The sequence below is a fragment of the Delphinapterus leucas genome, chromosome 11 (assembly GCF_059928025.1).
Source record: "Delphinapterus leucas isolate spDelLeu-1000000601 "Yukka" chromosome 11, BTC_Dleu_Yukka2, whole genome shotgun sequence".
NCBI lineage: Eukaryota > Metazoa > Chordata > Mammalia > Artiodactyla > Monodontidae > Delphinapterus > Delphinapterus leucas.
The window spans coordinates 84,112,476-84,140,351 of NC_143139.1; the positions used below are offsets into that span (position 1 = coordinate 84,112,476).

Sequence of the window (27,876 nt, forward strand, 5' to 3'; positions counted from 1 at the left end):
TACTTTTATGCTACCTGCGTGTTCCCGGCAGACAGGAAGCAGAGGAATATTTTTAACACAGGTTGTTTTGCTCCACCTCCAACACCTGATGGTGTTTAGCTGTTAGGACATTAGTCATTCCTTCTGTGCTGGTGTGACTCAGTCTCTGACCATCTGGGAGCTGGAATTCATGTTTCCAGCTTAGATCCACCAGCGACCCATTGGGTGACCACTGGGAAGCCTTGCCCAGGTTCAGTTTGATAAGACAAAGAGTATGACTCTCCTCTTCCACTTAGGGTCACTAAGGTGTAAAAAAGAGGTACTAACAGAAGAATAAGAATATGCTTTGTGTACATAATATACTATCTAACTAAAACTATAAATATTTAATGGACATCAATGATTGCTTTTAATAGTTTAAAAATAAACACCGCATTACATATTGGGCATACTCTACTGTAATGGAGAGTGTGCCACTCTGCTAGAGGACACATCCTAACTGTAATTTTAACTCCATCACCAACCCTGCAATCTTGAGCACATCATTTAACTCTCCTGGCATATTTTCTCCTCTATGAAATGAAAAGTCTGGATTCCTTGATACCTAATGTCATGACTAAAAATCTGTCTAGTTTATTAATATACAGGATGCTGTGTCTAAAGGTCTAAGACTAAGAATAAGGAGGTGGTATGGGAATAGGATAATTAAATTACTTTAAGGAACCAGAAATTAGGGAAAAGAAGAAGAAAGAAAATGAGGAGGGGAGGGGGAAGGGGAAGGGGAAGAGAAGCCCTTGTGTCCTACATGATAATTTCATGGGTCTGAAGCAGCATTAACATATCTGCAGTTTCAGACTAACACACTTGCAGAATTCCTCCGGATACTGGCTCTCTGAACTAGGAAAGTTAAAGTCTGGAAAGCAGAAAGAAATGATATTTTTTACACCCTCATGGTGAGTATTCAATATGCTGTCCAGGGTCAAGAAAAATCCTCCCAGACTCAGGATAAGATATTCCTCACAGTTTACTCAGGGCCAGAAAACACTCTACATGCTTTATCATGTATTCAATTATTTAATGCTCACAAGGACCCTAGGAGGTAGGTACCGTTAGTAGTCCTATTTTATAGGAACATAATTTGAGACACAGGGATATTAAGTAATATACCCACGGCCACACAGCTGTCAAACAGCCGAGCAGGATTCTAGCTTAGAGAACTTGCAATGTCTGTGCTGTTAAGCACATACTCGACTGTCTCCAATGAGATGCTCTTGTGTCCTTCACATATGAGATAGTTAATCTCGGATTCATTTAGACTGAGTCTTATCTTTAAACTGAGGACCAAAAAATCCTACCTCCCTGGGTTGTAGTGAGTATTAAATTTGTTTAATACCTGGTATATACGAAGGGCTCAATACTTTTTTTCTTTCCCCTAAAATGCTCAAGTTAGGGCTCTCCATTTCTCAGCTTACAGAGCTATCATTCTTCTTGTGTGCCATTTGCTATCCTTTCTCATTGTGGCTGATTTGGAACCTGGTTTTTCATACATTCGTTCTTCTGGGCATAGAAAAAGATGTTTGTTTTCCTGGTGTGTGTGTGTGTGTGTGTGTGTGTGTGCATGAGTTTGTTTCAAACCATATATTCATCTGGATGGAGTAAATGAATCCTTCTCAAGGTTTAGCATTTGCGGTCTGAAAAAACAGAATTAGAGCCTTTTCAAATCTGATAAACGGAAGTTTCCAGCTGCTATTCTTTCGATCTAGCCAAACACTTTATGCTCAGTTTGAAATTGGTCTCCTTTAGTTTCCAAGCTCCTAACTGATACACCAAGATTGAACTCTCTTTCCTCCTGATATCTTAACTGCTCAGTTCTAAATTAACTGCTCTGTTCCATTTAGCATATTTTAGAGTTTTCTTTCATGTGAAAAGAGATGATCTCTGGAGAAAAAATAATCACTTTTTTCCCATCTATAGTTTATTTTTTTAAATTTAAAGTAAATGCCTTACCTAAGTTCATTTGGATTTCAATCCTTAAATTCCAAGTCTATATTTTTATCAGCATCTTCTACATTTCCATTTTCCTGTGGCTGATAATCCAAAAAGAAGAAACTTGTTTCTATGGTTATTTCATCCAGAAGCTTCAGGAATAATTATTGTATTGGAAAGTTTGACAAAAAAGAAAGAAAACAAGTTAACAGAATTAGAAAAGAAGACATATCTTTCAAACTATACAAGAATATCATGAATAACCATATACCAATAATTTTGAAACCTATATTAAACACATTAAGTTTTTTGGAAAATAATGTAAAGAGCAAATACTGATGCAAGAAGAAAAAGAAAACTAATGCACCAACATGTTAAAGATATTGAAATTATATGCCTAAGATCCTTTCCCTCCCCTACAAAACAGCCCTAAGCTCAGAGAGTTTTATGCCAAAACTTCAAAAGAATCAATAATCCTGATCTTAAATAAACTGTTCCAAAGCACAAAACAATATGGAAAGCAGCCCAATTCGTTTCGTGAGGCTATGAGTTTATACCAAAAATGAGGTAAAGACATAGAAGAAGAAAAAAATTAATTTTATTTAATAAAATAGATGCAAAAATCCCAAATAATAAAAATGTTAAAAAATAAAAAATGTATCATGGGCTTCCCTGGTGGCGCAGTGGTTGAGAGTCCGCCTGCCGATGCAGGGGACACGGGTTCGTGCCCGGTCCAGGAAGATCCCACATGCCGCGGAGCGGCTGGGCCCTTGAGCCATGGCCGCTGAGCCTGCGCGTCCGGAGCCTGTGCTCCGCAACGGGAGAGGCCACAGCAGTGAGAGGCCCACGTACCGCAAAAAAAAAAAATATATATATATATATATCATGATCAAGTAGTTTTTTTTCCAAAAGTGAAGATAAATAGACATTTAAAAAAATCCATTCCATTCATGTTAATGGACTACAGGAGAAAAATTACATGTTCACCTCAGTATATATTGGAAAAAAATTTAATGAATTTCAATACCAAGCCAATATTTTAAAAAAGTTAAAACTACAAATAGGAGAGAACTTCTATAACATGGTAACAAGCTACCTACCAAAAACCTATAGCAAGCATTATATTTAATGAAAAAAATTTCAGTCATTTTCTTAAGTGTTGGAAAAAGACAAGGGTGACTACTCTCATTATCATTCTCCCTAGTGTCTGTGGAAGCTTATAATACCTTTCCTAATTATCCCCTGTCCTCTGTACCAAGTCCATCTCTAGACAGCTCTCCCCTGGGACCCTCCCCTTAGCAGAGTAGACTTCCCAGGTCATGGCTATCAAGTTTGCCCATGCCATATCCAACAGAAGCTCTAAGAGTTACCATGTGGTTCTGCAATTGCTCTTTTCCTTCTGCCATCAGAAGGCCATTTCTCAGACAGGGGCTGCTTCTTCCACTGGATCGCAGAAGAAAGGAGATAGGACTGCAGCCAACCATAGTCAACTGTCACCAATGGGTAGGTGCAATTAAGAAGTTAAGACTTGATCTTGGAAACCTCTGAGATTTGAGAGTGTTTCTTATCATAGCGTAACGTAATGAGAGCTGACCAATACAGTCCTGAAGGTCTTATCCAACAAGAACATTTTTAAAAAATTAGATATAAGGGCTGCAAGAGAAAAGGCAAAAAATTCATAATTAGATGATATGATTTATGATAAAAACCCAATACATTCAAAAAACTACTAGAACTCATAAATTTCAAACAGGTTGTTGCATATAAAATCAATTAAAACATCAGTAACTTACACCAGTAAAAACATAAAAATGACAATCATCCCAAAACAGTGGACCATAAATTCCCATCTCTTATGTGTGGGCTGCCCATAGTGACTTCTTTCCAAAGGGTACAGTACAAAAAGGGGGATGAAAAGAATAACTTCACAGTGGAGACCCCTGACAAACACTACCTCAGCTGAGTGATCAAGGTCAACCTCCACATTGATAAGTCATGGCGACAGCATCTATTCTTGACATGATGTGATGAGAATGGGACTTTACCTCTGTGATCATCCTCCTCAAAACCCACAACCCCAGTCTAATCATGAACAAAAACATCACACAAACCCTAACGGGGGGATATTCTACAAAAAGCCTGACCAATATTCCTCAAGTTGGTCAAAGTCATCAAAAATAAACCCCGCTTCAGCCCATGTATTAGTCAGGTTTACTGCGACAATTCTGGGTAACAAACAACCCCGCTCACAATGTTTTACAACAATAAGTATTTATTTTTCACTCTCCAGCTTATAGATTGGATTGTGGGTCTGCTGGGCGTGGCTGAGTTCAGCTGGACTTGACTCTGGACTTGTACCCAGGATACACCTTAGGTTTAAGTCAGCTTTTCAGGTGTCTCTCATTCGTTTCACTGGAATGCACCCTTGGCTAGATGATACATTTGTTTACAAAAGAACAAAAATGGGAAAACTTTCTATGGTAAGCCTCAGAAGCATTTTTGATTATTGATTGGGTCTTTTTCTATGGTAAAGGAGAATGAAACTAGCTCACTTCAAAATATGTTTCTAGAAATCATTTTTTCCTCCACTAGATAAAAATATGCTTTTCAAAAATCAACTCTTTTTTTCTCCACTCAGAAAAAAGAGAAACAAAAAAGCCCAAGAACATAATATCACAGACCAAGCATTATGTGATTTGTCAAGATGAGCTCTATCTTCAGACCTTGACAAATCACATATGGAAGGAAGTCATATGGAAGGAAGGGACAGTTTTGATGAATGATGCTGGGATCAGATGTGGATGACTAACCTCTGTCCACATGCTGGGCTCTGACTGGCACCCTGCATCTGTCAGTCAGCATATGCGTGAGCTGCCCTATCTCACCTGTCACATGAAAGAGCAGGCATACTAGGTGTCCCTACTGATGAAAAAACAGAACATGCCCCTCTTTGTCTGTTCACTGTAGCAATGTAGACATGTCACAGAGGCTCTACATGGGGAAACCACCCTGGGGGAGGGCTTAGTAACACCTTAAGACCATATTTTTCAAGTTATTCCATAGAAGTACCTCTTTTCTCAGAGACAAATGCCAAGTGCACACACATATACCCAGGGAAACCAGGAGATAGAGCCCAAAGGATCCTGGCCTAAGTAGAAAATGTCTTCCAAGTCTACTGATTGGGTTTTAAAATGTCATATGAATATTTCATTTGATTTTATATTATCTTTTATTTAACATAAAATAATGCTTTAAATTGCCATCTGGAATTGAAAAAGTCCCCTAGCATTTTAGCCTGTGCCTTGACCTGCAATCAGCATACCACGTGGGCACGGAGTGAGGTGCTGACAAAGAATACGAGAGCTGGCGTCTGATACTAGCGGAATCTGTCCACTTTTCCATTTCCACAACTGCTATCTTAGTCCAAGTTACCACCATCCTTTTCCTGGACCACAGTTTTATGGCCTCCAAGCTGGACTGCTTGCTTCCACTCTGATCTACTCTTCGCTCTGTGTTCAGAGTGTATCCCACTACTGTAAACCCTTCCATGACTTTTCATGACTATCAGTAGAAAATCAAAATCTTTAGCAAGGCCTCCCGGCCCTTGTGGTCTGACCTCCACCAGTTCACGCAATCTCCTCTCTGACCACAGTCTTCTCCCTCTCTGTGCTCCAGACACATGGCCTCAAGCCTGCTAGTCTGTTTCCTCTCCATAGACTTAGAACAACCGATTCTCCTACTTAAACATTCTTCCTTTTACCCTTATTTTTGTTTAGACCCCCTAATAAGTCAATTTTCTCCTATATGACATTCTGACATCATATTTCTCTAATCCACTGGCACTAAGCTTCTTAAGGAGAAAGGTAATGTCTTCTTTCTGTCTGTTCCTGATGCCTGCCTAACACCTTCCCTGAACACATAGTAGCTGCTCAATAAATGTTTTGTAAATGACACGAGAATGAGCTAGTGAAAAGTGCATCTTCTTTCAAGTCCAGAAAACTAAGGCTGAGAGTGCATGAGTAACTTAAAGAATTTTCTAATACAATACATACTTTGTTAAATGTCCATTCTAGCTATCAGGAGGCAAAAAAAGTGAGACTGAAAGCTTTGTTCCAGCTTCGCCTAAGACACCATTTAGGTAACTCTGGGGATGAGAAAGAACTTTTGAGTGGCAGAATCCCGTCAAAGACTTGAGACAGAATTTATGAATCTCTCCTGAGTCCTGACACCTGAGTGCTCTTAATCAAACTGGTCCCCCAAGAACATTAAATGAAATGGCAAGGGCTTCTTACATTTTTGAAATTTCAAAACTGCTATCGATATAAATAATTATTTGGAGTTTTTTTATTTCTTATTCATCATGCCTATTGGGAAACATCAAAAAACAGAATGTTTTGTTAACAAGCACCATCCCTTGATGATGATTCTTGTACTGGCTTGAGGCCAACATGAAAAAGGGGGTAGAATAAACTGGCAGTGAAAAGCAGAGCATTCACTCAGTAATCATTCCACCAGCTTTATGAAGGCCCACCTGCTTCTTAGAGCTACTAGGATACAAGACTGACACTCCTCGACTACAGGTAGCTCAAGGCCTCCTAGGGAAGATGGGTCATCATCAGAGAGTTACTAACAGTCTGTGATTTGGGCGTGGTACATGAGCTCTTTCAACCTGTTTCCTCATCTCTAAAATTAGGAAAAGGACAGTACTTACCTCTTAGAATTGCTGTGAGATTAAACGGGATAATGACCATAAAGGGCTTAACTCAGTGTCTGGCACGTGATTATTTATATCAGTTGGAATGTTTTTGCTTACGAGGGACAGGAAACCTGACCAGTAGTGACTTAAATCATGGATTTATTGTTCTGTTAACAAGCAGCCTGGGGGTGGGCTATCCACTGAACTGTTTAGCAATGATGGGGATCTGGTCCAGCATCTCTGGAATTCTCTTGACCTGACTTCACAGTGTAAAAATGGCTGCCATTGCTCTGATCAGGGACTTCTCAAGTGCCTCTCTCTTGACAGCAGTAGGTACATCTTTCCTAAGAAGCCCAACAGACTTTCTTTTATACTCCACTGGCCAGAAGTATAATATGTATAAAGTGCTTAGCACAGGGCCTGGTACGTACTAACTAGTCAGTACAATTTAGCCATTAGATGACAATGATCGTGATGATGATGGTGGTGGTGATGGTGATGACAGTGGTGATGATGCAACAGAGAGGCAAAACATATGTACTTTCGCCTTATAATCAAGACATCTCTCAACTTCTGGATCCATGTGTCCCTCTTTTCTAAGGTCTGACATAAAGATAAAGAAATGGATCACAGAATACGGAAGCGAATTGGACTAAGTAAAGTTACTGTTTGGGATAGCAAAAAGGAAGGATGGTCACGGATAAACCGAAGTAGATAAAATAGGATGTGGTGTTTACACTAGGGAGGTTGATAAAGTTGGAGAAAGCACGGAATCATAAAGCATGAGCTCTGAAAGTCCTTCTCATCCCCCAAATGAGGAAACCAGGGCCCAGAGAAGTTAAATTATTTATTCAGAAATTCAGTTAGAACTCAGGTCTCCTAAAGCCTACGATTTTTAAAAAATTTTTGTTACAAAAACGCACTCTAAGGGTAACAGAAAGAAATGCCTAAAATAGACTCTAATTATTTGTGGAATCAACTGCTGTCCGTCTGCTATAATTTCACCCTTCCATCCTGGCATAAAAAGAGTTAATAAATAAGAGTTTTCTGGTTACAAACAACAGAGAATTCCAAAGATTCCTTGGTTAGTTGAATGGCACAAAAGCCTGACGGTCAAACCCTGCTTTCAAAAGATTTCATAATCTATAGTGTGTGCTTAGTTATAAGCTGAACTTTTGATTCCTTGCCCCTGGAAACAAAGAGATATCTCTATTTCAGCAATCAAACAAGTGATCTGGGTTCAAATCATGGCGTGTGTCCCTTGAAAAAGTTCAGTTTCTCAGAAATAGACTCACAGACATAGAAAACAAACTTATGGTTAACAAAGGGGAAAGGGGGAAGGGAGGGATAAATTAGGAGTTTGGGATTAACAAATACAAACTACTATATATAAAATAAACAACAATGACCCACTGTATAGCACAGGGAACTATATTCAATATCTTGTAATAACCTATAATGGAAAATAATCTGAAAAAGAATACATACATATAAATATATGTACATATGTATATATAAATATATACTTTGTTATATACCCGAAACTAACACATTGTAAATCAACTATACTTCAATTAAAAAAAAAAAGTCCAGTTTCTTGTCCCTCTGGAAATAGAAACAGCCACTCCAGTCATAATCCCATGATACTGAACAATTTATATCTTACTTTGTTTCTTGATTTAGCAATTTGTCTGTGGACTGGGTACATATGCAACAGATGGGAAATAAGTATGTGTCAAATGCTATCCCAACACTAATACATAGATATCTGATCATCTTTTGGACCTTAAAAAGATGGGGTTAACACAAACATCAGAGAGACCAAACACAGTGGCACATCAGAGGCGATGGCAGTCAGAGCTAAATCCTTACTAACAGTAATACCTAATTTATATCGACACCTTCCACATGTCAGATGTTACGCTAAGACTTTGACATGCATTGCCTGTTGCATTTAATCCTCACAGCAACCCTCTGGGGTAGGGACAGCTATTGTCAACTCTCACTTGGTAGATAAAGAAACAGGTTCAGAGAGCGTCACCCAAGTGGAAAATGATGAAGCCAGGATTTGAACAGCACTGATCAGAGCTGCATTCAATTGTATGCAATAGGAACCAGACTTCAGTGGCTTAACCAAATAAGGGTTTAATTTTTCTTACACACCAAGAAATCCAAGCATAGAGAACTGAGGGCTCATACATCAGCTCAGGAAGTCTTCAAAGACTTAAAGACCCAGTTGCCTTCTCGCTTCCATAGGCACCACCCTTAGCTTGTGGCTGTTGTCAGGAGAGGGCTGCTCCACAGAGGCACTGCACAGAGGCACTGCATCTGTAGTGAAGCAGAAAGAAGCAGAAAAGCAAGGGACAAAGGACATGCTAGCCGAATCTGTTCCTTTTATCAAGAAAATGATAGCTTTTCCAGTGGAACTCCATTTATAAACTAGTTGACCAGGACAGGTTAACACAGCCATTCTAGCTACAAGGAAGTATGGACATGTGAATATTTTTAACCTACCATATTGTTACCCTAAATAAAACTGGGGTTCTGTTACTGAGAAGCAGAGAATGGATATTGGGTAGACAACCAGCAGTGCCTGTCACAAATCCAGGTGGCTATTGGATGTTAAAGCTCAAGAAATAAATGTGCTCATAACCTCTATGCCAGCATGAACATCGGATATTCTACCCCATCCCCCACCATCCCCCGCCAAAAAAATGTTTACGGCCAACTTGTCACTCAAGTGATAGTTTTTTTACTTCGCTTCTTCTAAAAACCCAGTCCTGGAGCATAGAGGAAGGAAGCCTGAATGCTGTCTGGGTTCTATAACCACCACTTGCCTCCCCCGCCCCCCGTTTTCAGTGCAGTAAATGACCATCAAGCCTTCTGCTTCCCGATGACCAAACACCGAAAATAATTTTCTTTGAGAAGATTTTGTTCCACCTAATTTGTGAGTAAAATTTCCTAAGGGCAGTAGTGAAAGGTCTAAGATAATGAGGAAGTCTTCAAACTCAGGGGAACTGATGAGATCTGCTCTCAAAGTTACCATACACCATTAATCAATTGTTACTAGGCAGAGTCATGGAACCCAGATAGAGGTCAATGGATCACATGACCCACCGCAGGCCAAACGGCCAGCATCCTGCTGCTTAAACAAAGCAGAAGTGACTTTGTAACTATTCCCACTTAGCCGAATTCACAACCTATGCTGGTTTTTCATAGCCAGGGTTCAGTTCAGACTGTGGAGAGTCACTGAATAAAATAAAGTCGAAAACCCAGAGGTGGGTGGTAGTGTGTGTGTGTTGAGAGGGGCGATGTCACCAAGTAAACAAGATAAGTTGGCCACATAGTTTACAAGAAAAACAAATTGGAAATAAAAATCACATTTAGCACATTATCCGGTTTAACTTAATGTGTCCTTATTTGAAAATTGCAGGTACTGTTACCCATTATTTTCAATATGCATTGAAATTTAATCTTGTCCTTTTTTTGATCTAAACCACAGAACATGGTACTTTGATTTTTCAGATGCTCTGTAAACTAGCTCCCATTATGTCAGACGTGTGACAGATCCTGCCCTTCTTTGATTTGTTTGTTACTGCTTATGTGCTCTTTGTAAGAGTATCTTTAGATGGTTTTGAAAGGTAGATAAACATCTCAACACCGCCTTTAACTATTTCTTAGCAAAATCCAAAACCCCTTCTCTGTTAGTTCATTCTTCCTCTGATTCTAGAACTTTCTTGGTATTACAGAAAAATATAAATTAAAACAAAAAGTAAAATCACTTATTACAGAGAGCAGGACAATTTTATTTTATAAACAATTCTCTCCTATCTTGGTTCAGCCTGTTCTTTTTAGTCATACTTGGGACAAGATGCTGGGCATAAACCACATTTAATAGAAATACACAAAAGGTGATCCAGAGAAACAAATTGGGCTGTGTTAAGGTTCTCCTTCCATATCCATTTAGATATGGAACAGTTAGTGCTTGGAAGCCCCCAGTTTTAGTTCCTGAAGTAAGAGAAGTCCTCTAATTTGTCAAATAAAAACTTATCCACATTTGTACCAAGGCAGAAAAATCTGTGCGGATCTAATTTACCACAAAAGATGAAGAAGCAAAATGAATCCGTTTAGGATCTCTGGTGTGTATTTTTAGTTTATGCTAAATCTTTTCTAATATTACCAATTCTTTAAGTTCTGGAAGTCAGAGAGCATTCCAATGAAACATTTAGGAATCTTTCTGACAAGGGCAAAAGAGAAGCAAAAGTTAAATCTTACATGCATTTTGACCAGCCTTCCACGTTTAGGAATTTATATTATAAAAATAATCAAAAGAGTACAAATAAGAACATGTAAAATATATTCATCATGTTCATTAGAAAAATACTTGCTAATAGTGAAATTTGCAAGTCACTAAAATGTCCCAAAATAATGGATTGGCGAATTGCATGATGATGCTGCAATGAAATTCTCTGTAGGTATTTGAATTGGTAATGAAGATCACTATTTATTGATATTACAAAGATGTCCACAGTTCAGTGTGATGGGGGGAAAATCAGCTTATAGAACAACATATGCAGTACGAGCTCATTTTTGCACAAAGTGCAAAGATGTAATACGCTAAGAAAAAAGTATTTAAAGGATATGCTCCAAAATGTAAACAATGGTTGTCTTTGGGTTTATTAGGCCATAGACAATTTTCACTTTTTCCACAATAGACAATTCACGTCAAGGTTTTAGCATAATATCTGAATACATAAGGTCCATATGTATTAGGTATTATTCATATTAGGGTTTTAGCTTTATCAGCCATTGCCTCTGATGTGTTTTGTCCCCTTCTAAGTAATTTCCTTTTCTTTTAACAATCATGAGAAAACTATACAAGAAGTGATTTCCATTTTGAGGAAAAAAAAGGCTGGGGGGAAGGTTAACGAGAGGTTCCTGCACCAATGCCTGCCATCCCATCTGGGTTAGTGACATGCGTGTAAAGGGCTAAAAAGAGAGGCGGAGGGAAAGTGAGAAGGAAGGCTTCGCCACACTAAATGAAAGGCAAACAATATGCATATCAGCATCCCAAGATATACCACTCTACTGGGAAAACCCAAGACAAAAGAATTATCGGACACAACAGTTCAAAGCATATTGCACCTGTCAAAACGTCTGTCATCTTCTATAGAAATTCACCATTCTAAGAGAGAAAAGGGAAACTTTCGCAAAGTCACTCAGGAACAACAGCTTACTTTGTCTCCTTCCTCTGGCCAACTCCTCCATCTGAAAGCCATTTAGCTCCATGCTAAAGCTTGCCTGGAAGGACCAGACAATAGGAAGGTCTCTTTCATTGTCAAGGACAGTTACACTTTGAAGATGATGCTCAAAAGAGGTTAAAATGGGTCAACAAGCAATTGTTGGGCCTGAGCAAGGACATGTGAAGAGGACATTGTTCAAGTCACAAATGAAAAAAATCTCGATCTCAAAGAATTTAACTTTAATCTAGAGGAGGTGTGGGAAGGAAGGAAGTAACAGGCAATACTGATTTCATCCCAAAGAAGAATTAGGAGGGGAGGGGATCTACCCCAAGACGATTAATTAATAGACAGTTTGGGGATGATCTCTGCCATCCCAAACACGCACCCACACTATGTATGAGAAAGATAAGTGTAATTTAAGGCAAAGTGAGAAAAACGTGACTTTTCTAAAAATGATGTAAATGCAAGTGGTATTAATTCTATGCTGGCTATTACATTTGTTAAGTTTAATTTTCTGGATGTGCTTCGGGAACTATGTGTGGCATCTAGTCAGATGATAGGTAAGTGGCTGGGTGGGTGGGTATATTTAAACAGTAGTTATTTCTTTTGTGCAATTTCTTAGATATCTTTAAAAGGCAAGTCTCAAAATCCCTCTGAGAAAAGCTGATCTAGAGAGAAGCAACAAGGCAAATCTGTGTCAGCCCACCTAGATGCCTAGGTTTACAGTCTGGGTCTGCCTTGTTCAGGCCACGTGACTCTGGACAAGCACCTTAACCTCACTCCTGTCGGTCACCACCTGTGTAAAGGGGATAACAACAACAGGCCAGCAGGAGTATCGGGAGGATTAAAGGAGAGACTGCATCCAGGAGAAATGAAAATGCATGTCTACACAAAAACTTGTACACGCGAGATTATCACGGCATTATTCATGAGAGCCAAATAGTGGAAACAACCCCAATGGATAAACAAAGTCTGGTCTAGCCACACAATGGAATATTATTCTGCCATAAAAAGGAATAAAATACTGACATGCTACAACATGGATGAATCTTGAAAAACTATCTTAAGGGGAGGAATCCAGTCGCAAAAGACCACATATTATATAATTCCATTCATATTAAATGCCCAGAATAGGGAAATCCATGGAGACAGAAAGTAAATTAGTGATTGTTTGAATGGGCTGAGGGGTGGAGAAGAAGGGGAGGATAGAAAGGTGATAGATAGCTAAAGGGTATAGAGTTTCTATTTGAGTGAGTGAAATGTAAAAGTTACTGTGGTGATGGCTGTACATATCTGTGAATATGCTAAAAACCAGTATATTGTATACTTTAAATGGATGACTTGTATAGTATGTAAATTATATCTCAATAAAGTTGCTAAAAATAAATAAAACAAACCAATCAAGAATGATGGACAAATCTTTGTGGCAAAAAATAAAACAAAATACTTTTTTTAAAGGATGGGGGAGAGATACTACAATAAAGCAATCAGAACAGTGCTTGGCACAGAGTAAGTACTCAATAAACACTGAGTATCAGTAATTCTTTTTGAGAGTAAGTATAAATCATTGTGAAGAGTTTTGGGAAAGCTTTGGAAAAGAGTACTGTTACGTAGTGTGACTAATGGTAAGACTGAAATTTCCATTTTAACCTTAAAATATTCATCTTTAAAGATTTTGCAAACTTCAACCTTATTCCCTGAAATCTAAAGACAATCTATTCCTCAGTAGTCTATTCAAAAGGTAAATTTCAAAATACAGTGCAGCTTTTTCTCTTCCTTAAAGAGTTTGATATTTAAGTACATTAAATTATTTATGATTGTCAGATCTTCTTTAAGCTTTAGAAACTGACTAGCTACAGAATCAAACATCAGAAAAGTGAGAACGTTCATTCATTCTGAAATACACTTACAATTGAAATCATTCTTTAAAAAAAATCTTTGGACTATTTTCCAAAGGCCACACACATTATGCCTAGATAAAAAAAAAAAATAGCTGTTGTCAATTTTCAAAATCTCAAACAATTCAAAAAGATAAAAATGGTAGATTCACTCCTATGCCCCACAAGAACCCAACTCTTCTCTCCTTCCATGTGTCAACATATGTGTCTATTTATAGATCTACAGGTACGTTTCACTTTATAAATTATCCATGCCTTTGGCCTTGCTCAAAGGTGAATTTACTAAGAAACTAATGAAATTTAAGCTTCAGGGCTCCTATTTGCAAAAACCCTTCCAAGGCCCTCTACCTATGTTAATAATTTTGTATTCTTTTTCTTAAAGAGGCCCCCTCAAAATATATAAGCTCAGGCTCCACAAAGTTTGATCTGTCCCTGGTTGCTACTTCCTGCACTACCCATTACTTTGTCCTTTCAAATCCTACCTCTCCAAAATCAAGTTTAAATCCTACTATGGGAGGCCTTCTATGATTACTCCAACCCAAACTGACTTCTTTCTCTAAGTTTTTGCTGCACTTATTCACTAGACAACTTCAAAATCCTTTTGCCAAAACTCTCCAGGTCAATTAAGGTTTTTTTTGTATATTATTGTGTACAAGCTATATATTATGTAATGGTGCATAAATCATGTATTACATAACACTGTCCCATCAGGATCCCAAGTAACACCCCATAGTCAATTATATTAACACATCTTCATCAAAATACATAAATATTCACGCTGAGTTAAAGGCTATAAATAGCCTCACTTCAGTTTGGGTGATACTAACACCAAATGAGTTAGAAAAGAACTTTCAGAGATTTTGGATTTTGGAATTATGGCTAAAGGATCATAGACTTGAACCTTATTGTGTTATTATTTCATGTCTCATCAGTTAGGTTTTACTTGACCAAAACGGCTCTTCACCATTATATCCCCAGTGGAAGGTGTCTGGCATATAAGTGGGTGTTTAACACATTTGATAGAATGAATGAATCAATGAAAGAACTAAGTTTTATACTAGGTTGAGCTTGTCAAGGGGAAGGATTGTGTCCTTTTCAGTTGACATTCACAATGCATGCTGGTGCCCATAGTGTCTGGCACATGGAGAATACTCAATGCATGCTGGTTGAGTTGAATCACACTTCTCAAATCTCCCACAATGACTACCTAGGATATTGATCCCAATATCACTGACTTACAAAATCAGATTGATTCCCGTAGTGGAGGGAAAACACCAGTTGCAGGATACGGAGGTGAGTAGTAAGAGAAGGAGCCTAGACATGGCAAAAATTTGTTGTGGGAAAAGTATTGATGCAGGTGAAAAGACCTTGGACTGTGCAATAGGGAGGCCATATACCTTAAGAATTCTGGAGCATTTTTCTTAAGGAAAAGTAGTCTCCTGAAAACAACTTCTTTCCCGGGTCTCTACATGACAGAATCCTCAACATCACAATGGTATTTACAACATTGCTTTATGCCTCCCCGCCCCCGCTGCCTTGTCTGGGTAGTTTCAGACTTTTATAGATAGTCGGGATAAAAGATTACATGTGATAGTAGACACTGCCCACTGTCATTCTATACTCTACGCTGAACTCTTCTAAACTGGGGGTTCTAAATGGAATATTTTGTTGAGCTGTCAACTGTCTACATTGTTTTTAATAGAGAATGACTGTGAGCTTGTGTGCTGGGGGCAATCACTGAACAAATTGCTGTGTCTCTCTGTGTTTGTTTCCTTGTCAGTAAATGGGATACTGCTGTACTACGTGCCTCATAATGCTGTGATGAAGGTGAAGAATATGGTATATAAAACTTCTCAGAGAGACATGATCACCTGGTTACCAGAAATAATATTCACTGTCAGTGTAAGGCAGCTGGATCTATAAGCCTGAAATTAGCCCTGCATAACTGATGGTAATATTTATGCTAATTGTTGTTGATATTAACATCAAAATAATTATTTGCATTTGCATAGTGATCTTGCTTTTCAAATGCTTTGATTTGATAGCAGACTTGTTCCCCAAGTATCCTTTGCAGTAAACAAAACACGTTATCCCAATTTAACAGTGAAGAAACTGCAGCCAAAGGATGGAGTGACACTAAGTTCAGGTCACGCTTACAGGAACAAATTCTTGGCTCTTCAGACCCAGGTCAGCCCCAGCACCTTAGCTCTTCATTAGTTCTCCCTCTAACAGCCTTCCATCCCTTCCACAAGGCTGATGTGGGTCAGCTCCAATAACCTTGGAAAGTGCTTCCGTCTTTAGTAAAACCTCAAAACCACCTTCCCTTTCTTGAGTTTCTGAGACTTCATTCACAGCGAGGATGTTGCTTCAAACAAAAAGAACGATGTGATGATCATCTCTGACCCCACTCTGCTCTTCAAAGTGTTCGAACATATCATATGTCATCAACTCCCAGCTATCACCTCCTACTCTCCACTTTGTTATAAGGAGGAGACGGCTATAAGTAGAGTTTCTATATTGACCTCACTTAGGCACCAATAGCATGGAATAAAAACTGATTTATATATGATATCTGTATGAGGTGGAATACACACATTCACATGTACATATATTAGCTCTAATGATACAGAATGTAATAACGCAGCTTTATACACAAACAATATTGTATAATATATAACAATACAGTTTGTAACTTATGTATATATAATTATAAGCTTCAATATATACATGTGTATATAAAATTGTTAAAAATAAAGCTTTCTCATCTGTGAAGTAGCGATAATGATATCAGTAACTACTTCATGAAGCCGTTACGAGGACTAAATGAATATATCCTAAATGCTTAGGACAGTCCCTAACATAAAATACATACTCAGTAAATGTTATCTGCCATAATTATTATTTTACAGAGTTCCTCACTTGTAAACATTATTCACTAGAGACTCTCCTAAATATTTCATTTCTTCAATGTACTAATTTTTTAAATTTATCACTATCTATTTTCCAGTGCAACTTTCAGAAAAACATTTTTTTCCCTAAAATGACACATTATCTTCCTTAGAAAACTGTTGTAGTATGTGGTAATAAATGTCCCTTAAGTCAAACCACATATCCCTGAAGAAATAAAAGCAAACTGTAATTCAGAACCTTAGCAACAATTATTTTATACCATAAGACCTCGTTCTAGTCCTCAAGCACACACACATATTATTTATTTCCTAAAATTGATGTGTACCCAATTATAACTGCTTAAATCAGCACTATTTTCAGAAATAATGACATTGGGAAAGATTTAACTATGTTTACCTTGGTGCATTTGTGTCTACGTTCTAGTGTCATTCAGAAAGACTTGGACACCTGTAGCCCATAACTATGACAGTCAAAGCCGAAAAAGCTCTTCATCCATCACTATCTAAGCTATGGTCATGGTTAGACCAACTAAACTCCCAACCATATGCACCCAAAATGAGGAAAATTAAGATAGCTCTTTACATTCCTCCAAGGAAGAATGGACTCCTGGAGGTATTTATGAAGGGCTGCTTTCTTTAGCTCTGATTCTTACTTCACTTTTTTGAAAAGAAATCCTTACCTTGAACCCTACCAGTTTACATGGATTCTAGTACATTAAGAATAGAGTTCTGAGCAATGTTTTCTCAACTGTGTTCCACAGGACACTAGCGCTGCAAGGTATTGATAGGCGTTATATTTTTAAAATACATATACGTGTACACACACACACACACACACACACACACGTCGGTGTTCCCTGATCACATAAAACTGGGATACACTGGGTTAAACAGAGCTTATCAGATTTTTTGCCATGGGATTTTGAGGGATCCTTAATATATTACCATGACTTTCTAAGTGGGAGCATCGTGGCCACATCTCCCAGACATACTCATCTATAGCTTCTCCATCTCACAAAGCATCTTTCTAATTCTAGTGTTCCATAGAACACACTTTGGGAAATTGCTTTAGAATATCATGTATCACATATTTTATATCTGTTGCTTGCATCCCTTTTCTCAAATCTGAGCAGAATTGCTTCTTCTGTACTGTATTTTTTTAGTAAATTCACTATTTTGTATTTCCACAGGTGAGGAAATCCATCTACTATATATCAAAAACATTTTCTATTCCTGCATTTGACCATTATAAAATTTTGGTTGTTTTATAATCACTTAAAGCAATGCTCTCTTGACCTTAAAAAAAAAATCAATTGTGCTAACTCATAATTAACATATCCCAGAATCAAAATTTTACATAAAACCCACGAGTGTGCCCACCCACTTCTCCCTAACCAAATGACATGAAATTGAACTTACGGTTGTCGCAAGAACTCTGGTGAGCAGATGCCATTATATCCTCAGGAAACCATAGCAACCACCATTGATAACCCGTACATTCTTTTATCTAAAATCAGGCTAATAAAAATAAAAAAGCATATTTATTATAAAATCATATTAATCTGGAACAAAAAAAGCGCTAGTTTGGGGATACATTTTTTTTTCTTTTTTTTTTTGCGGTATGCGGGCCTCTAACTGTTGTGGCCTCTCCCATTGCAGAGCACAGGCTCCGGATGCGCAGGCTCAGCGGCCATGGCTCACGGGCCCAACCGCTCCGCGGCATGTGGGATCTTCCCGGACCAGGGCACAAACCCGTGTCCCCTGCATCGGCAGGCGGACTCTCAACCACTGCGCCACCAGGGAAGCCCTGGGGATACATTTTTTAAGTGCATTACTCCTAGGGAATAATATTCAAAAACAATCAAATCGTCCTCAAAGGATTAAACAGACTTCTAAATGTTAAGCAACTATCAGGTATAACATTTCATTTCGATTGAAACTTTGAAACTTTAGACAGGAGGACATCTTAAATATAGACATACTACATATAGTATACACATAGTAGTATATAGGCATTTTATATATATATATATAAATCTCGAACTGAAGGGGAAAGTGCAGTAGGATTTTACATGTATCAAATTCTATGAATCCAAGCCTGTGGGAAAATTGCAAGAAACTTGAGTGCAAAACTGCACATGAATGACTTGGTCACATTGATTTGTGTTTCTCTCTGAATGTTGAAAAAAATAACACATTAAAAAGAAAAAAAAAAAACTAAACCCATAAAATCATTCGATAAATCAGTCTGCATTGCCTCACAGCGAAAAGCTGCCATGTTTAACTGACGTTAGCCAAAATCAAAAATACTGCCTAAAACCACCAGTTTGATAAAACATTCCCTAAGCATCTCTTTTGCATTAAACTTAGTTCCATGTGTTTCAGAGCCTCCAGAGAGGATCCAGCTTCAGGTTTCTGACATAAAAACCTTAATATAGTCTGAAGAAAATTCCCCTAGGCACATTGGGAGTAATCAAATTTCATGTTAACTATTAAATTACAGACATTCAATTATGTTTTCAAAACCTCTGTTTAGAGACTCAGAAGGCCCTTAGAAAACATCCTTAAACTAAAGCCCAAGTTGGCAAGTGAAACCGTTTACCTGCGAGAGCAAAACAAAGCGGGGTCCTGGCCGTCCCTGACGGCGGCACATTGCGAAGTGGCACGCGATGTACCCCATCCCCATTGTGAGGCACAAATTCTTTGTGACACTGGGAGACACCGCAGAACAAAAATACTATTAGAAATCCTTCAAAAGGAACATTTTTGGCTGCGATAGAGACTTTTGACATTATTTATTAGGTTCAAAACTGCTTCTGTGAAGCCTAACAATGGTTCTGTGGAAACCAGTACATCTGAGGCCCTTTCTGTTGTTCAGGGCAGGCATTGATTGGAAGACGGGCAGCGCTCACGGAACAATTCCCTCGCAGTGGTCAGTGTAAGTGAGCATTCACCCCCGGCCTAGGAGGGGCCTGTGAACAAACCGTATGGAAACGCAGGGGTAGGCAGGAGGGCGGAGAGGAGCAAACCTTGATTAACCTCTTGGAGGGGAGATGGGTGGGAGCACGGGCAAGCACAGGAAGGGACGCTCCTGCCAGACCGCCGGGGAGAGAGGCGTCTGCCCCGGGCCCCCTTTCCCCGGGAGGATGAAGATGCCTGGGGAGCATCTCTGGTGCCATGGCAACTGTGCCCCTTCCCACTGCATTCCCGAATGCACCCAGGAGCCAGCTTTGGGAATCTGGGTTTGCCGGTGCGCCTACTGCGGGTGTCATCCTCTCTTCCAGCTCAAGCTCTGACAAACTCCAGGAGACCCTGGACGAGGCAAAGGGGGTCTGGCTTCTCCCGTTGAGGCCGACGGCAGTGTATGGCCTCAGAGTAAGACCTGGAAGGCAAAGAAAAGCCAGGGTGGTGCTCAAGTGTGTGGAATTTACCTGCCCCGCTGGGACTTAAAAAAAAAAAAAAAATCTCCTGATAAGTGGATGTTTGAGAAATCGATGTTTGTAACGTGCTGAGAAAAAATTTTAAATCCCCTGACATTATCCTCACGTGCTTCCCATATTTCTTTAAGAAAATAAAATGCTATCGATTCTTTTCCTATTGTTTGAAAGCACCTCCTCCCCCCAAAATAACTTTTACAGAATCCTCATAAAACTTTTTTTTTTTTTTTTTTTTTGCAGTACGCGGGCCTCTCACTGTTGTGGCCCCTCCCGTTGCGGAGCACAGGCTCCGAACGTGCAGGCTCAGCGGCCGTGGCTCACGGGCCCAGCCACTCCGCGGCATGTGGGATCTTCCCGGACCGGGGCACGAACCCGTGTCCCCTGCATCGGCAGGCGGACTCTCAACCACTGCGCCACCAGGGAAGCCCAATCCTCATAAAACTTTTAATTTCAAGACAAACAGTTCAAAACTTCTAAAGAGAGGGAAACAGAAGAATGGGTGACTAAAATAAATCCTCAAATTGGAAATCTGGGGAAAATTTGTGAATGGAAGTTATTCAGATCTGGAAAAACAAACAGATCCGCGGCGCATTTAGACACACTGCTGACAATTTAAAACTCCAGGAGGCAATTATTTCATGACTTTTATTAGAAATGTCAAACTGGGTGAAAATGAAAACAATCAGTGTTTTAATCTGATGTTGGCTCTACACAACACAAACATACACACTAATAATAGATTTGATGTTTTTTCTTTCTTTGCCCGATCATGAAATCATTGTTTCATGTAAAAGATATACAAAAGATATATATATATATTCCACATGCATTTATATATAAGTATGTATTTATATATATATATATATATATATATAAAATCTTGATATATATCATATGTATACAGTCGTTTGGGGGGTACTTCCCTGGCAATCCAGTGGTTAAGACTCTGCGCTTCCACTGCAGGGGGCACGGGTTTGATCCCTGGTCAAGGAATTAAGATCCGCAATGCCCCGCGCCCTGTGCCCCCCCCCAAAAATCGTTTTTAGGTAAGAAATCCTGCCCACTGACCTACGCAAAATTAAAGTGTAATTCTTCAGTAGTGTATTAAGGTAACTTAGATGATTTAAATCACTTTCTGTAAACTTTTAAAGGGCTTTGAATAGCATGCAGATGTCTGAAATAGTTGGAGCCACCCAAGGGATCATTGGCAAACTCAAAAAATATGTAGAAGATTTCAAATGCACATTGCCTTCCTAACAGTGGGTGTCAAATGGTATAACACTAAGTATTTCAATTTAGTTCATCACACGCTGTTCTATGTTTGGTATGTACTGGGCAGCTCCCACTACACACTTAACATAACCAAGTCAAACTGTGAAAAATTTTCAGTGATCCTGATTTCTCCAACGTGAGAATTACTTCCTGGAAATAAAGGTAGAATGGCATTTCAATATGGCCAGGTAAATAAAAGCTTTCAGAGAGCCAAACACATTGCTTTGTGAAAACTAGATGCTTAATAACTGTGTGGTGATTTAGATTTACAGCCCTGGCATATGACCCATTCATTGCAAGACGACTCCACCTAAGATCATAGATGTGACTCTGGAATTTAGAGAAACAGAATACAACCTAGACAGAATATGCTGTCCTCTGTCTTGGGACAAAGAATAGGAATTCCTTCCCTGAATGTAATTCAATAATGATGCCTTTTGTAACAAACTGTCTTAGAGGGACAGTTTGGTGTAAGGCAATAAACAGGCTTTGGGGGCAGACCATCATAGATTTATATCCCAGCATATCACCTGGCCTAAGTCTCTTTGTCCTTACCTGAAACATGAGGATTGTATTACCTACTTCACAGGGTTGCTAGTGGGATTAAATCTGTCCATTCGTTTTCTTCATTCATTAATATTTGAGTGCCTGTTATGTGTCTGGCAGTATTCTAGACATTGGGAATACAGAAAGGAATAAAGCTGCAATATCCCTGCACTTATGGAGCATGCATTCGAGTTGAGAAGAGAGGGAGTGGAAGAGAAAGCAGGCTAACAGATAAGCAAACAAAGAAATGTATAAGTGTCAGCTGGTAATAAATCTTAAGGAGGAAAATAAAGTGAAAACGGTTAGGAAAGCCCAACCGTGTAGGTGACATTTCAGTAAAGACCTGAAGGAAGCGTAAAAGCAAACTAAGCAAGTATCTGAGGGAAGAACATAATAAAATGTAAAGCATCTCGTACATAATAAGTGCTCAGTACCTATGAGCTATTATTGTCATATCTGGAATCTTAATATAGGAATGCTCTGACCTGGAGTCAGAATGGAGGCTCGAATCCTCGCTCCGTCCCTAAAGTTACAGAATCTCTGTGGGCCACCAAATCGCCATCTAAACCATGGGAAGATAACAGTTCTTGTCTCAGAAGGTAGCCGTATGGACCATAATTGAAGATGTATGTTCAGATTTTAGCACATTGCCTTATACATAAGACTCAAAATGTGTTAACCTGCCAGCATCCTCAGCATGCCATCATCAAGCCCATCCTCCCAGCAAAGAAGAATCTCTGACTCAGCATCTTGGGCAGAAAGTCTCCCAGCCTCTACTTTACCATTTACAGTCCAGGCAGGACATTATCCTCTAGTTCAAAGAAGGTTCTCCTTTGGATTGTGTCAAAATTTCTCTTTCTTCTATTGGTCAATTCCAACAAACTGTATAAATATGTGCAACAAAATCTACCCAAAAACTTACCTAAAAAAAAAAAAAAGCATCAAATCAGTCTAATCCTTCTCCTTCTACATGACACTTCCTAGAATATTTGGAGGTATGCATTGTCTCCTGACATTTCCTCTCCTGCAGTCAGAATATCAGCACCATAAACACCATCATCACAACCGCCATTTAGTCGGCCCTGCTGTGTTCAGGGAATTTTATATCAACAACATCTCTTCAAGGTAGTAATTGTCAGTTTACAGAAAATACTGGGCTCAAAGAACATTTATGGGACTTGATCATGGCGACAGAACTCAATGAAACAGCAGAAAGCAGAAATTTGAGCCCAAGTATTTCTGGTTCTGGGCTCAGGTTTCCCTGATGTCAAAGCTCATTCCTTCTGGTCCATCTTCTTACCTTTAAACCACTCCTCCTGTTACACAGTTTTGAGATACTTCATTTTTATACACATTATTCTGTGCTACGAATTCACACCTTCCTTAATGGGGATAATAACATTATCTGCCTAAGAGGGTTATATGAGGATTTCATAAAATAAAGTGCTCAGCACAGTATCTGAGAGCATCATAAATGGGGGTTGGGATGCTAATGATAATACTTGTCATTATTATTATTATCAGGTGTAATACCTGAATCATTAAACTCTTGTCATCAGCTCACACCTGTGCTCTCCTCCAATACAATACAAAGCAACAAGTAGACTTCCATTAAAGACTGACAACTACAGTTCTTATAGAATGTTCTAGAATAGGACTTACCGTTGGGTCAAATAATTTTGCTGTTTCTATTGAAGTTAAAAATGAAATGTGGCCAACTGAAAAGAGGAAGAAAGAGTTAGGAACCACAAAGTGGTACTCACCAGATGGGACAGAATCTCCCTTGGAATTACAAGGGGGCTGGCTCTGAAATCTCAAGTGCCTGTTGATATGTGTGCCTGTGGCCTCCAGGTGCACAGGATTTACTGAGTGGACCTGAATAGGCGTTTTTGTCATTCCCTGTTCCAGAAATGAACTGCCCCAGGCCTGCCTGGGTGATCCTCTGGCTCCCATATTCATTTCTTGTCTGACTGTGAAGATCAGTGGGGTCTCCTCCCATTCACTGGATGGTGTTGGAGAGGGATTTGCTTCTCCGTGGCTTTCTTTATCGAAAGAAGCTATACTTACAGCAGGAGGCCTGGGGATGCTGGACTGGAGAGCACAGAGCAGTCTTCTATATGTCACTGGAGTCTGAATCCTTTCTGGAAATACTGTATAAGGTAAACACATTATTTTGAAGGAAGGCACTTAAATATCACCTACGAAATTAATGGCAGGAAGGATAAAATCAGGCAACGGATGGATGTTTTTGTTTGTTTCATGTTTCTATCCTGAGCGAACAAAATGACAGAGAAGTCAAGGACCCGGGTGCCCAAGTAGGAGAAGAAGAGGAGGACAAAGGTGTGGAAGGGGAGGGAAAGGGCTGGAAATGCTTTTGTTGAGTTCAAGCTATATTGCAGGCACCGTGTGAGGGCCCAGACATGTTGGTCATTTAGTCCTCACGGGAACCTCATCTAACAAATAGAATTATTATCTCCATATTTTCAGGTCAGAAAGCTAGTTTGAAGCTTATGGGTTGAGTTGTGTCCCCCAAGAAGATATGTTGAAGTCCTAACCTTCTGTAGCTGTGAATGTGACCTTATTTGGTAATAGGGTCTTCGTAACTGCAGTCAAGTCAGGATGAGGTTGCTAGGGTAAGGCCTTAGTCCAATATGACTAGTGTCCTTATAAGAAGAAAAAACTGACACAGACACACAGGAAGAATGCCATGTGATGACAGAGGCAGAGAGTGGAGTGATGTATCTACAAACCAAGGTACCTCACGGACTGCAGCACTCACCAGAAGCTAAGAGAAAGGCATGAACTCTCCCTTAGAACCTCCAGAAGGTGCCAAGCCTGCTGATACTTGGTATCCTGCTGATACGTGGATTTCCAACTTCTGCCTCCAGAACTGTGAGATAATAATCTTGTTTTAAGCATCCAGTTTGGGGTTCTTTGTTATGACAGTCCTTGGAAACTAATATACCCACAATGGTTCAAACTCACACATGTTATCCCAGAATAGTTATTAACAGTATCCCTTTTCACTAAAAGAAAAATTGTTCAGACTTGGGGGATAGAAAAGAAGAAAAACCAGGAGGTGGGGAGGTATGGAATGGGGGGAGGAACGAAGTGGATTTCTTGAGTTCTACTATGTGGCAGAAACCGTGCCAGGACGCAGCAACTCTTAGCAAGACTCGTATTCCCTGCGGTCAAGGTTCAGTCAAGTGGCAAAGATGCCGGCCATGTTAGGTAACAGGACACACTACTCCTAAATCACAGCTTTGCCTGCAGGAGGGGAAATCAAAAGAAATGCCTCCAGGGGCCCCAAAGATAACAGAAATGAGAGAAGAGGTCAAGTAGAAGCAGCTATCAGAAGGGGCCAGCCACAACTCAGTTCTTTTATTGCCCTGAGGGGATGTGGGCCCCATGAAGACAGATTTTTCTGGATTCTCAGGAGAAGCAGACATATGTTTTTTCAATATATGTAAAAACTTCTAATTTTTAAATGTTGGTAACTCACTCGATTTAAAAAAATCTATGGTATGGATGCCACAAAACACATCTGTTCTCTGAATCACCATGGGCCACCAGTTTGCATCTTTGGCCTACGGCCAGCCCTATAAAAGTTACACTACCGGGCTTCCCTGGTGGCGCAGTGGTTGAGAGTCCGCCTGCCGATGCAGGGGACACGGGTTCGTGCCCCGGTCCGGGAAGATCCCACATGCCGTGGAGTGGCTGGGCCCGTGAGCCATGGCCGCTGAGCCTGTGCGTCCGGAGCCTGTGCTCCGCAACAGGAGAGGCCACAACAGTGAGAGGTCCGCATACCGCAAAAAAAAAAAAAAAAAGTTACACTATCATTTACCTCCTTTCATACCATCTTCATCTCAGAAGATGATTTTCTTAAGTATTCTGCTTGGAGTCATGGGGATGTATTTGCAAGCTCTGTGCATAAGCAGGTTACAGAGTTCTAGAAGTCTCGTCTTCCTCCTGCACTTTAGGAAGACTGAGCTTTTCATTTTAATCTTAACTGCCTGCCCCTTTTCATCATAAATCCCAGAATTTGAAATGGTAGACAAATGTATCAGTCTTTCCCAAATGCAGAGAAACTCCTAGAATCTTTCAAAACAGTAGCTCTGGGACTCTTGGTCCCAAAGGAAAGTCTACAGCCTTAGAACCAATGGCATTTGATGTGCCTTCATTCTGTTGTTCAGATATCAAGAACAGGACGGAAGGGCTGAAGGCACTTTACACACCTTCACATTCCACAAGTTATGGGTTGAAAGAGACCTTAAAGGTCATCTGAGGCTGACCCTCACCACCTTCTTCATCCATCTCTGTTTAAATGCCTCCAGGGCCCCGAATCTCACTACCTCTGCCTCAGAGATTTCATTGCTTATCAGAAAGGCAAATAGGTAACTTTGTAATTGCCATATAAGAGGCACATTTAGATAGATAGACAGAAAGAAAGGTAATACTTTATATAGGTAATATTTATCAAGGTCACCTTATATGATGTTGAGACGGCTGGTGACTATGTCTGTTTATTAGTTATTCAACCAATATTCATTAAGCTCCTACCATATACTAGGTACTGCAACAATGACAAAATCTTACTCAGGTCAACAGAACCCATCATCTTGAGGCTAAATTGACCGGCTGATTTTTGGCAAAATGGAATTCAGCACAGCAACCCAGGAGCCTCCCAGTTTCACAGACCCCTGCATGGATTTCAGGTTTCCTCTATGATACAGCTGCCAGGTTGCCTGAATTGAATAGAACAACCAGTAGTTTGGGCATCAAACAGAGACTGTTGTTAGAAATGCAAGGGCCGTTTCCAATCTCCAATGGCTTTCAGTCTTTTTTTTTTTTTTTTTTCAAATTTTCAAATCTCCCCACCAAGACAGTGGCAGAACTTGAGCCCAAGTCCACTGCTCATGATTCAAAGTCCAGGGCTCTTTGTTACATTACCGGGCTGTTGAGTCTACTTCAGTGTTTCCCATTCTTGGCTGCACCCTCACCAATGTCTGGCAGGCTTTGAAAAAATACAGGCACGTGGTCCCGGGGCCCCAGTCTCTGTGGTTTGTTAAGCCCCTTGGGTATTACGATGTGTAATTAGGGAGACACTGGTCTAACTCACTCATCAGAGATGTCAGGTGCTCTTATAAATTGTATGTAGTCCAAACACTCATGAACAATCTAGAGCCACGACCTCAGGTATGTCTTTCTCCTCCAAGCATTATCTCTCTGTGAACAGTCTTCATTTCAGATACCAGCAATACCAGCCACTTGACAACTGGTCTACCCCTTATTTTATTTGTTTTCACACCAGTAAACCCACTTGAGCCAGACCACGACCCTTCAGCTTATTCACTCAGGAGGGGCCTGAGGTCAGAGGGTAAGCATCTGTCCACACCACGAATCAAGCACCAGAGAAGCTGGGGTTGGGACTCAGGTCTTAGATTTCGAAGGAGTTTGGTTTTTCTACTGCCCAATCAATGCCAGTGGCGTCATAAGAAACGTGTGACTATCATGAACTGGGCTTGACGAAGGGAGGGATGCCAATGTCCACAACAACAGCTAGCAAAGAGTGGGTGCTGACCACCCTCCTGGCCATGCCTTAGCCCGCCATCAGTGCCACCAGCATGACTTCTATTGTGCAGAAGACAGGGCACCTTAGACTGCGTACTCTGCCTGAGGCCCAGTGACTGACATCAGCTCCCAGGAAAGCCCACATTCTAACCCCGCCTCCAGACAACCTCTCCCAGTGCTCACTTACCGATGCAACAGGCCAACTTTTCTCAACTACCTGTTTTTGGGCGTTTCTCATCTTTTTTTTTTTTTTTTTTTTTTGGCGGTACGCGGGCCTCTCACTGTTGTGGCCTCTCCCGTTGCAGAGCAAAGGCTGCAGACGCGCAGGCTCAGCGGCCA

At 40.0% G+C, this 27,876-nt stretch overlaps 2 protein-coding genes across 2 annotated transcripts in view; both read right to left on the reverse strand.

Moving 5' to 3' along the window:
* LOC111187863 (programmed cell death protein 10) overlaps positions 1-19,397 on the reverse strand; it is a 44,653-nt gene extending 25,256 nt beyond the window's left edge. The window contains 1 exon segment of the mRNA XM_089921593.1: positions 19,314-19,397. Coding sequence (XP_089777719.1) covers positions 19,314-19,397 — 84 coding nt within the window.
* Positions 19,398-19,447: 50 nt separating this feature from the next.
* Positions 19,448-25,191, reverse strand: C11H12orf42 (chromosome 11 C12orf42 homolog). The gene is made up of 2 exons (XM_089921594.1): positions 23,730-25,191; positions 19,448-20,156 (listed from the first exon to the last, which is right to left on the reverse strand). Exons 1-2 carry the CDS (start codon positions 24,133-24,135, stop codon positions 19,645-19,647), a joined length of 918 nt encoding a protein of 305 aa, XP_089777720.1. The 5' UTR covers positions 24,136-25,191; the 3' UTR covers positions 19,448-19,644.
* Between the last annotated feature and the right edge of the window lie 2,685 nt (positions 25,192-27,876).